At 47.9% G+C, this 12,500-nt stretch overlaps 1 protein-coding gene across 1 annotated transcript in view; it reads right to left on the reverse strand.

Annotated features, from left to right (window-relative positions):
- The window catches only part of LOC132451580 (thrombospondin type-1 domain-containing protein 7A-like), a 38,815-nt gene extending 37,254 nt beyond the window's left edge, over positions 1 to 1,561 (reverse strand). The window contains exon 1 of the mRNA XM_060044150.1: positions 755 to 1,561. Coding sequence (XP_059900133.1) covers positions 755 to 908 — 154 coding nt within the window. The 5' untranslated portion in view covers positions 909 to 1,561. The remainder of the gene's footprint in view (positions 1 to 754) is intronic.
- Positions 1,562 to 12,500: the final 10,939 nt, after the last annotated feature.

The raw sequence follows: 12,500 nt of genomic DNA on the forward strand, positions 1-12,500 counted from the left end.
AGTCAAGCAGCCAGTGTGGTGCTGCTGGATAATCTATACCGTAGGCCTACCAGCACAGGGCAGAACGTGCAGACATCCCCATCGGGGACTGCAGTAAACGTGTTAGCAGCATCGCGCACTGCTGCTGCTAGTGCTAAAGCACAAGTTTCTCTCCACAACAACACCCAGAGCACGTGTCTGCACCGCCGCCATTTAACGGCTCCCCGTCCGCGGGCCTTTTTACTCACAAGTACAAGGACAATTATCTGGAGCAATGTAAACTTTTGGTGCAGGAATGAATCTAAAGATAACGGCGTGTGTGTCGTTCAAAAAATATATATATTAAAAAAATACCACAGCTGTAAATTTAGCGCTAAATGATAATGTCCTACAACTTTTTGGCCCGCGTGTTGGAACCCGCCACATTGGGTGGAGGTGTGAACAGCAGATAACCTACAGCCAGGCTCTGGGTTCTGCTGAAACCCTCTACCTACAGGCTCTCTGGGGTATGCTAGAACCCTCTACCTCCAGGCTCGGTGGTCTGCTTAAACCAGGGATATGGGTATGAATATATAATCCAGACAAAGTTAATTCCCGTAAATCCAGGCAAAGTTAATGTGAGCGGATGAAACGCTAGGTGATAATCTCTAGCATTGGAATAGCATGCATTGGGCATTGGACTGCAATCACGGAACATCATCACAGGGTCCGAGGAGACGAGTGGGCAGCACAAGGAGACAAACGGGCAGCACAAGGAGACGAGGGGGCAGCATACCTGTCTGCCAGATGTATATGGGCTTCGTGTCCTCCGCGGTCTGAGCCTCGACCTCCAGCACGGAGACCAGCAGGAGCGGCCAGAACCTCCAGAGAAGGGGGAGCGCCCCGCTAGAGACACCCGGCGTCCCCTTCCCTCCGCCGGCCAGCCCCATAGCTACTGAGGCGGCGAGTAGATCCAATACGGAGCACCGGAGATCCGAACCCACAACCTCTCCAACAGTGCACGAACACCAAGCAGAAGAAACGCGGTCACACTGCGGACGCAGGCTCCTGCTCTGCCCGTCAAGGGGAGGGGGGCGGAAAGTGTGGGTTCTTATCCTGCTTTTGTCCGGGTCTCCTCCTGCGCACGGTTCCGGCTCCGAGCCTCCCGTCCCTGGTACCACATCCACTGATCCCCCGGGGAACGAATCGGCTGCAGTCCCACTCCGCGGATGTCCTCCTCCTCCTCCTACTCCTACTCCTTCTCAGTCACAGAGTGAGAGGGACGCGCTCCGACAGACAATAGATTCCTCCCCGGCTGCTGCTCTGCTGCCTCTGCGTCCTGAGCTCGTGAAGCAGCGCCTCCCTCCTCTCGCGCTCTCGCTCCCTCATCCTCACGCACGCTCGCAAGCGCGCGCACCCACTTCTGTTTTCTCTTTCTGCACGCTGAAGACGCGCACACTAGCACTCAATCCCTCTCCCCGTTCACACTGTCGTTTTTAATTTCTCTGTTTTGATCTCTCACACTTTTTCCCTCTCGCTGTCCTCAAAACATGCACGTCGTTGACACACGCACGCGCGCACATTAATCCACTTCCAGCACCTGTCCCTCCCCTCTCTCTCTCTCTCTCTCTCTCTCTCTCTCTCTCTCTCTCTCTCTCTCTCTCTCTCTCTCTCTCTCTCTCTCCCTCACAATATCTTCTTATTACGCCCCCCCCCCCTCTCCTTTTTAAAAGGAATACTTACTGAAACTAATGTGCATGTGAACTCAAGCCGGCAGCTTGAAATAGCAGGTGGAAGAGGCCGTTTGTGTGTGTGTGTGTGTGTGTGTGTCCATGTGAGTGTGTGTGTGTGTGTGTGTGTGTGCGTGCGTGTGTGCGCGTGTGTGTCTGTGTGTTGTGTGGTTGGTTGTTGTGAGTGAGCACTATAACTGACTCAGTTGTTATAAGCGTTGATCTTCAGAATACCAGGTGTACACAGATGCAGAAATGCGTAATTGGAAATGTTGCACATTGTGCACATTCAAATAAGTGCAAGTATGCATGCGCATTGGAACGTGTGTGTCAGTGTGTGTCCGTGTGTGTGTGTGTGTCCGTGTGTGTTTGTGCGTGTGTGTAGCACGATATAAAGGCAGACCCCGGTGGCTCGGTGTCCTTGTGTAACCGTCACCCTGTAACACATCATCATTCAGTTACAGCAGAGCGCCGCCGCATCAGTAATTCATGAGGGCGCCGAGATGCTCAATAAAAACATTCCTCCACCTCCCTCCTCCACCTCCATCCTCCACCTCCATCCTCCCCTCCCCTCCTCCACCTCCCTCCTCCACCTCCCTCCTCCACCTCCCTCCTCCAACTCCATCCTCCCCTCCCCTCCTCCACCTCCCTCCTCCACCTCCCTCCTCCACCTCCCTCCTCCACCTCCATCCTCCCCTCCCCTCCTCCACCTCCCTCCTCCACCTCCCTCCTCCAACTCCATCCTCCCCTCCCCTCCTCCACCTCCCTGCTCCACCTCCCTCCTCCACCTCCCTCCTCCACCTCCATCCTCCCCTCCCCTCCTGCACCTCCCTCCTCCACCTCCCTGCTCCACCTCCCTCCTCCACCTCCCTCCTCCACCTCCCTCCTCCCCTCCCCACCTCCACCTCCGCCGGGCGTGAGGGGGGGGCCAGTTCATCACCACATGGCCTGAGGTAACCTGGGTCACCCTGCCTCCCACCCCAGCAGCTCCACAGCAACAACACAACACCGATGGTCCTCGAACCAACAACACAATAACACCACAACCAGCACCATATAACACCACAAAACACCACAATAACAACACAAACACCCAGGGGCGTAGCCACATGGGGGCCAGGGGCGGCCACGGCCCCCCCTGGTCAGAGATTGGCCCCCCGCTGGCCCCCCCGATTATGTCAAAAATAAATAATAATCCTGAACGGAAACGGTCTAAAATGAAATATGGACTATTAGTTTGATCTAACTTAACCCCCCCCGTCGACAATCAAGCACACCAACCCCACCCCCCCCAATAACAACACACCCAGCACCACAATAACAACACAACCAGCACCACAATAACAACACAACCAGCCCCACAATAACAACACAACCAGCACCACAATAACAACACACCCAGCACCACAATAACAACACAACCAGCCCCACAATAACAACACACCCAGCACCACAATAACAACACAACCGGCACCACAATAACAACACAACCAGCACCACAATAACAACACACCCAGCACCACAATAACAACACAACCAGCACCACAATAACAACACACCCAGCACCACAATAACAACACAACCGGCACCACAATAACAACACAACCAGCACCACAATAACAACACACCCAGCACCACAATAACAACACACCCAGCACCACAATAACAACACAACCGGCACCACAATAACAACACAACCAGCACCACAATAACAACACACCCAGCACCACAATAACAACACAACCAGCACCACAATAACAACACAACCATCACCACAATAACAACACAACCATCACCACAATAACAACACACCCAGCACCACAATAACAACACACCCAGCACCACAATAACAACACACCCAGCACCACAATAACAACACAACCATCACCACAATAACAACACAACCATCACCACAATAACAACACACCTAGCACCACAATAACAACACACCCAGCACCACAATAACAACACACCCAGCACCACAATAACAACACAACCAGCACCACAATAACAACACAACCAGCACCACAATAACAACACAACCAGCCCCACAATAACAACACACCTAGCACCACAATAACAACACAACCAGCACCACAATAACAACATAACCAGCACCACAATAACAACACAACCAGCACCACAATAACAACACAACCAGCCCCACAATAACAACACACCTAGCACCACAATAACAACACAACCAGCCCCACAATAACAACATAACCAGCACCACAATAACAACACACCCAGCACCACAATAACAACACACCCAGCACCACAATAACAACACACCCAGCACCACAATAACAACACACCTAGCACCACAATAACAACACAACCAGCCCCACAATAACAACATAACCAGCACCACAATAACAACACAACCGGCACCACAATAACAACACAACCCGCACCACAATAACAACACAACCAGCCCCACAATAACAACACACCCAGCACCACAATAACAACACAACCATCACCACAATAACAACACAACCGGCACCACAATAACAACACAACCAGCACCACAATAACAACACACCCAGGACCAATTTCTCTTAGCCGGGACGCTCTTCAAAACTAGATTTTTTATCTCTCAATGTACCTTCCTGGTTCTACAAACGGTCCCAAAAAATGTGAATTAATTAATAAAAATGTAATAAATGACACAGAATGTTTCTTATGTGTGAAGATGTTTTGTCGCCATGGGGACTCCCCCATTCAAAGCTCACCCCTCCCATACCTGGCCCCTACTGCGAGACCCCTCCCCTCCAAACCGTTGAGGTCCCATTCTGTCATTTCACAGTCATTAGGTTAATAGGACCACATTTCACCTCATGCTGTGGCTGTGGAGAAGAACCCCCCCCTCACACACACACACACACACACACACACACACACACACACACACACACACACACTCACACACACACACACACACACACACACACACACACACACACACACACACACACCTACACACACACACACACACACACACACACACACACACACACACACACACACACACACACACACACACACGCTGGAGCCTCCAGCCTGCAGCACCCCTACATGCTCTCCCCAAACAGTGTCATGAATTAGAAAATAGGAGTCCACACACACACGCACACACACACATGAACATACACACACACTGACCACCTCTCATTAAAACACACACACACACACACACACAGACACACCGCCTCTCTTTCAAACAAGAACACACACTCACACACACACACAAACAAACAAACACAAACACACACACACAAAGACAGCAACTATTTTCTTTACAAAAAAAAAACCATTACAATAAGGGTACAATAAACCAAATATTAACATTAGTTTATGCAGTAATAAGCTTTTATTAACTAAGAATTAACCAACACTTAATTAACCATTTTCTAACTGTCTAGTAATCAACTAATGTCTTCATGTTTACTAATGGTATTCATGCTAACTAAGGTATTCATGCATTCAATATATAATGGGGTTAGGTTTGTGGTGAACTCTAACCCGAAGGGTTCAGCCTTGAGGAGCGTTAGGTTAACCCTGACCATATTAACGAATGGATCATTTAATACCTGATTCAACAGTAACACCATTAGTGAATGAAGACTAGACCATTACATAACTGTTGGGTAATTGTCATTTCACAAATATTACTGCATTAACTAATTTTAATTAATGGTTAATTATTATACCCAATAATGATGGAAACATGTCAGAGAGCAAAGATGTCAGTATACATAGAAAGAGCAAGCCATGTGACAGACCCCCCATCTCCATGTCTGCTCGGGTCCTCCCTCCTCGTGCACGCTCCTGCACGTGTGCAGTAGCCTTGCCGGCCTGGACTGCTGGTCATCGGGCAAGCGGGCCAATCACAGCCCCCTCACGGCTGAGGGAGGTGGCGGGTCGGTGGCAGAGATAAGAGTCATGGAGCTTACGGGCCTCCGAGGGGGCGGCCACAAACCTGATTAGTGGACTCGGTGGGCAGGATTACAGCTCGCCTCTAAGTCTCTAAAGAAGAGAAGAAGAAAGTCGAACCCCCTCGGGAGTCATGGTGGGTCGCCATCATGACTCCTTTCTATAGCTTATATAGAGAGGGGACGGCACCGGCCTCTGCCCGGAGCAGTCAGGGTGAGGCGTCTTGCTCAGGGACACTTCGACGCTCAGCTAGGAGGAACCGGGGATCGAACCCGCAACCTTCCGGGTACCAGCAAACTCTCTCTACCTCCTGAGCTTCTGCCTCCCCGGTGTCTGTCCTATGCCCTGTATGTACAGACACACGGACGGTCTCCTCTGAGTCTGCACAGACACCAGGACGGTCTCCTCTGAGTCTGTACAGACACCAGGACGATCTCCTCTGAGTCTGTACAGACGACAGGACGGTCTCCTCTGAGTCTGTACAGACGACAGGACGGTCTCCTCTGAGTCTGTACAGACGACAGGACGGTCTCCTCTGAGTCTGTACAGACACCAGGACGGTCTCCTCTGAGTCTGTACAGACGACAGGACGGTCTCCTCTGAGTCTGTACAGACACCAGGACGGTCTCCTCTGAGTCTGTACAGGCGACAGGACGGTCTCCTCTGAGTCTGTACAGACGACAGGACGGTCTCCTCTGAGTCTGTACAGACACTAGGATGGGTCTGGCTACACCAGCTAGATCAACTACACAGTATAGTATAGTATAGTAGCTATGTGGTATGGTACAGCATAGCATGTGGTATCTGTATGAACAGTATAGTATAGATAAGTATAGTATAGTTGTGTGATGAACAGTATAATACAGATAAGTATAGTTGTGTGGGACAGTAGAGTATAGTATATGGTATAGCTGTATGAACAGTGTAGTATAGATTAGTATAGTATATTTTTATGGACAGTATAATAGAGGAAAATATGAGATTTGTGATGATATTCATTGATGGAAATGACGAGTAGGCTATAGAAAAACATAGGAGATATGTTTGTTAAATGCGCACTTATAAGAAAAAGGTATGTAAATATATAAATATATGTAAATACTTAACATTGATCGTGATAATGGTTAAATTGACTGTAAGAAGGGGATAGGGACCTACAAGCTTTTGCTTCACTCTTCTCCTTTTTATTTTTTTATGTAATAGGACTATTTAATTTTGTTATATATGTCTATGTTGATTCTTAAATATATTTTTTGTTAATGTCTACATGTTCAATAAAATAAAATAAAATAAAAAAATATAATAATACAGTACTGTACCATTATAGCTGTATAGTATACAGTAGGCTATAGCATAGTACGGTATAATATAGCAAAGTTTAGCGCAGTGCAGCATAGTTTAGTGAAGCATAGCATACGCAGCACAGGACAACATAGTGTGACATTAAGGATGGGTAAACATGTGAGAAAGACGATTCTTTAGTTCCGCAATGCTTGTATGGATTATCAGGTCAACTCAAAAATATTTTTAAATAAAACATTTTCAGCAAGAAAAGTCAATGTCATTTGGATGGAGGCAAGTGAATGATACGCTGTCTACAGAGGACGCTGTAGTATATTAGCCTGCAGTCACATCGACTCCATTCTGTTCTGTTAGGGCAGGTTAATGACCCAGACCCACACTGGAACTTAAATTTTTTTTAAACACACAAAAGATTAAATCGCACAAAAAAAAGCCTTATATCGTAGCGCAATATTCCCCGTATTTACAGAATTGCAGTACAGATGGCATCGGCACTCAAAGATCATTGTGATATGATATTATGAGGTCCCTGTTGACTCCTGTCCCTACAGAAAAAAACGTAGCATACTGCTGTACAGCCTATCTGGTACAGAACAGCAGCAGAACATTGAAGTTTAGAATGGTCCTGACGACACTGTAGCATACTGCACTACAGCCTGTCTGGTACAGAACAGCAGCAGAACATTGAGTGTAGAATAATCCAGAACAGATTATGGCTCAGTACAGAGGTCGCTGCAGCACACTGCTCCAGTGTGTGTGTACGGGTGGGTTGAGTGTGTATGCATATGGAGAGAGATCAGAGTTGTTTACAGAGATCTCTGTATACAAATACACAGGAGGAGGCTCCTGTGATGTTCTGTCATCCAAACAAAACCCACGGAAGGAAGGAAGTGTTCTGCTGGCTAATTGGGAGAGAGCTGTGGTGACTGGGTGAGTGGGGGGGTACAGATGAGCAGAGATCCAAGCACTGCCAGCCCACCCTCACCCCTCACACACACATGACCCCCCTCCCTCTCTGATCATTTCTGATTAGTGGCAAGAAAAAGGAAGATGAAACGAGAGAGAGAGCGAGCGAGAGAGAGAGAGAGAGAGAGAGAGAGAGAGAGAGAGAGAGAGAGAGAGAGAGAGAGAGAGAGAGAGAGAGGCTTGAGTATGCAAGTGGGGAGAGAGGGTTGGAGAAATTAATATCACATACGCATATTCCACTGCTTCCGACTGAGGCATTTCCAACTCCCAGATATGAGCAAAATGTAATTTGCGGCACAATGGCTAAACATGTCATAGAGAGGCAAGGCCGGGCGAGGCTACACATCAATCACTCCACCGCTGGAGGACTGAGTTCAGGGCTCTGATAGTTTTACAACCGGAGCATTGCAACCATAGGGGCGATAGGGGCAAGGCATGTACCCCGTGGGAGAGGCTGGATATTTATTCATGCTTTTAATACATGAAATTAATTTGCATCAAATGACTCTTCTCATCATGCTGTATAACCGAGGGGGCTGATGGCCTTGTGTGTGTGTGTGTGTGTGTGTGTGTGTGTGTGTGTGTGTGTGTGTGTGTGTGTGTGTGTGTGTGTGTGTGTGTGTGTGTGTGTGTGTGTGTGTGTGTGTGTGTGTGTGTGTGTGATGCCATCAGAGTGTTCTGAACAGAACTCCTGCAGTGATCCTGAACTTCTATCTTTGGGGGACAGATAGGGCTGCAATAACCCAAACATAAAATGCTTCTTTTTTTTTTACATTAAATACATTTAAATAAACATCAAATGAAAACACACAAATATATATGAGGCTATCGCTCCTTGACAAAGCTCTGAGTGCACCACATTCTTCCACATTAGTAGTTCATAAATATTGATGTCTTGTGAAACTCATATTCTTGTGAATATGAGCCTACCAACGAAAGTTGTACATGAGGCCCCATTTCTTAATCTAAAGAACATCATAGTTATTGAATCTATCTCACCAATAAACTCCTAAACCCACTCAGGACTTGTGGAGTGCTGATCCTCTCAACGCTTGCTATATTGGTTCCCCAACCTGTTAGAGTCCAGGCCCACAAAACCAGGAGCCAGGCCCCACCAACCATACCAGGAGCCAGGCCCCACCAGCCATACCAGGAGCCAGGCCCCACCACCCATACCAGGAGCTCAGGGCCCACCACCCATACCAGGAGCCAGGCCCCGCCACCCATACCAGGAGCCAGGCCCGTCCACCCATACCAGGAGCCAGGCCCCACCACCCATACCAGGAGCCAGGCCCCACCAGCCATACCACCAGGCCCCACCAACCATACCAGGAGCTCAGGGCCCACCACCCATACCAGGAGCCAGGCCCCCACCACCCATACCAGGAGCCAGGCCCCACCACCCATACCAGGAGCCAGGCCCCACCACCCATACCGGGAGCTCAGGGCCCACCACCACCCAAAGCAGGAGCTCAGGGCTCTCCATGTCAGGGCATGATGGAAGAAGCCGTTTCTACTAGGACGAGGCTAGTAGCACTTGTTTGCACAATTTCACACAATGTAGACTGTGAGGAAAGTATCACATGGATACACTACAGGTCCATACAAATCGGACACACAATTGCAGTATTTGTCGCACATAAATATTGAAATGGAGCACAAAATCTAAATAATCAATAATAAAGATAACATCAACATAGCCTAACCTATGGCGGGGGTTCTGTATTAAATGGGACAGAGTGCCATGTATACCTATAGCCTCACGGCACAAGGCACTGGGAACCTTTGCTCTCACTCCACACTCTTCCAGCTTTAACCGGATGTCCTCCCACATCGAAAGTCTACATTTTCTGTTCCTCATCAGTCAGTAAATTGGCATTTACATTTTATTCCCATTAATGATTATCCATAAAAACGTTTAATTTTCCTTTTAGTTTCCTTTTGAGTATTTTGATGTCCTTCGAAGTTGAGGTAGAGGTGGACACTTGTTGGGGTTCCCTTGGGCCCAGCTGGAACTAGGAACAACCTGTGTGTTGTGTGTGTGTGTGTGTGAGTGTGTGTGGTGTGTGTGTGTGTGTGTGGTGTGTGTGTGTGTGTGTGTGTGTGTGTGTGTGTGTGTGTGTGTGTGTGTACGTGCGCAGCATGGAGGGCATGTCACAGGAGGGGCAAAAGGAGCAAGCCAAGCACATCCAATTTCAATATGCAAATGTTATCGGGAGGGGGGGGCACGCTAATTACTATTGTTTCTCTCTCTCTGCCTTCCTGAAATTAATTTAATTTCATCCTGCAAATAATTAAATTCACATGTCTCCGTCTAGAGAAAAGGTTTACAGAGGGAATGAGCGATGACAGATTAATAGGTTAATTAATAGGGACATTTGTTTTTTGTTAACAAAACAACAAATAATTTACAAAGGGATCGAGAAAGAAACCTTTCCCTCCAAAGCATTGTGACCGGTTCCCCTTGTGGGAGCGGGACCGCATCACTGGGATCACACAGCGTTCCTGGGGGGTTACTGGGGGACCTGCTGGTTTTATGGGGACCTGAGAGGTTTTATGGGGACCTCGTACTTTAATCAGGACATAGCGGTTTTATGGGACCCTCCCCTGCTCGTCCCCATCCCGCAGCAAAGCAGCCTCATCTGGCAGCTGAACCACCAATAGGAGCAGCTCTGACGGTGTAAAACCACCTCCGCCATGAGGCTCAGGAGAGAGAAAGCGTTCTCCACCCCTTGGCCCAATCAAGAACAAACAAAGAGACTTGATTCTTAATCCCAGGCAGCTCATAGCCGTCAAGGCAAATCATCCCTGAAATGAGTTCAACCAGGCGTTAGTCAGGGCCCCCTTAGACGGACCCCCCCCCCCCCCCTTCCTCCGTCCCCCCAATCCAACGCTCCCAACGTCGTGTCACGGTTCACCGGCCCAGAGGCCCCTAACGAGATACTGAAGGCTAACAAAGGAGAATGCTGCTTGAGCCGCACCCCTCCCCCACAGCCCTCCACTTAAGGCTTTCTGACGAATCACAACTCACACATGCCCATATGCACGCATTCAAACATTCACACACGCACAAACACACACACACACACACACACACACACACACACACACACACACACACACACACACACACACACACACACACACACACACACATACTTTCTTTTTTTATTGAGAAGTTTATTGAGCAGGGACAAATACATTGTATATTGTTTCATATAAAATATAAAATAGATGCCATGCATACAGGTTTCTAGTCAGGGCTAATTTGCAACCCCTGTACCTGGTTAGGCCTTTACTAAAAGTTACACATGAATAAAAATACAGAAGACATCATATACAGGAGACATAAAGACAAAAACAAGGGACAATGATTAATGCGTGCACACATTCATGCATACACACACACACACACACACACACACACACACACACACACACACACACACACACACACACACACACACACACACACATTCACACACACACACACACGTTCACACTTACTCACCTTACTCCTTCCTAGGCTCCATTTACATTTCAATAAATGAAATACAAATCCAATCCAATCCATTTCAGTAACTATGGGGGGTTGTTGTGTGGGGGTCAAACTGCTGGTTTTGCGGTAGACGCTGAGCTCGCTGTGTCTCTTCCTCTCCTCTTCGCCCTACCCTGGGAGCAGGACAAGGCTGATGGCATATGGATTTTTGTTAATTGTCTGATTCTAACAGAGTTATCTCTGGAGGGGCCAGATGCTTTCAAACAGCGTTTGGGCACTGGAATCAGATTGAGATGAGTGTGAATGGAGGGCACATGTATTGGAAAGAGAGCGTTTCCAGCTTGCATTTGCTCTCAAGCGGTCATAATCATATTAATTTTCCATTTTCACAATAACACTTTGTTCTCCAACATCGGATGCCTAATTAAAACTTAAATTGATAATAAAGGCGGAATAAAGGAGTTGCTTTCTGCCATGCTCAACATGGGCATGGTGACAGACAGCTTGCCTATCAACTAACTTGTGTAACAGAAACACGATCCAATCAGCACTGAGTAACACACTGCATTGTTCCCAGCACCCACACCCCCTTCACCGTCCAAAAGAAACCAGCAATTACCATGAATAACATGATTTAATTAGGATAGACTAATTAACATTACGAATTACAATTGACCATTGTGCAATTAAAAATGTGCCCAAACAGATCCAACAGCTGTAGTTCCACCCACGCCCTGCCTGTCGTTCTTAACCCTGGTCTGGGCCTAGTGGGAAGGAGGGACAGAGACTCTAGCCTCTACAAACTCTTACAAAGCTTTATTAAGGTCTTTGAGACCAGCCCTTCCATCTCACATGATGTACGTATGCAGACGCCGTGTTAAATCTGTGCTGTGGTGTGTTTTTTGTGTGTGTGTGTGTGTGTGTGTGTGTGTGTGTGTGTGTGTGTGTGTGTGTGTGTGTGTGTGTGTGTGTGTTGTGTGTGTGTGTGTGTGTGTGTGTGTGTGTGTGCGTGCGCGTGTGTGTGTGTGTCTGTCTGTGTGCGTGTGTTTGTATGTGTATGTGTGTGTGCGTGTGTGTGTATATGTGTGTCTGTGTGTGTGTCGTCT

This window comes from Gadus macrocephalus, chromosome 22, assembly GCF_031168955.1.
Source record: "Gadus macrocephalus chromosome 22, ASM3116895v1".
Classification (NCBI taxonomy): Eukaryota; Metazoa; Chordata; class Actinopteri; order Gadiformes; family Gadidae; genus Gadus; species Gadus macrocephalus.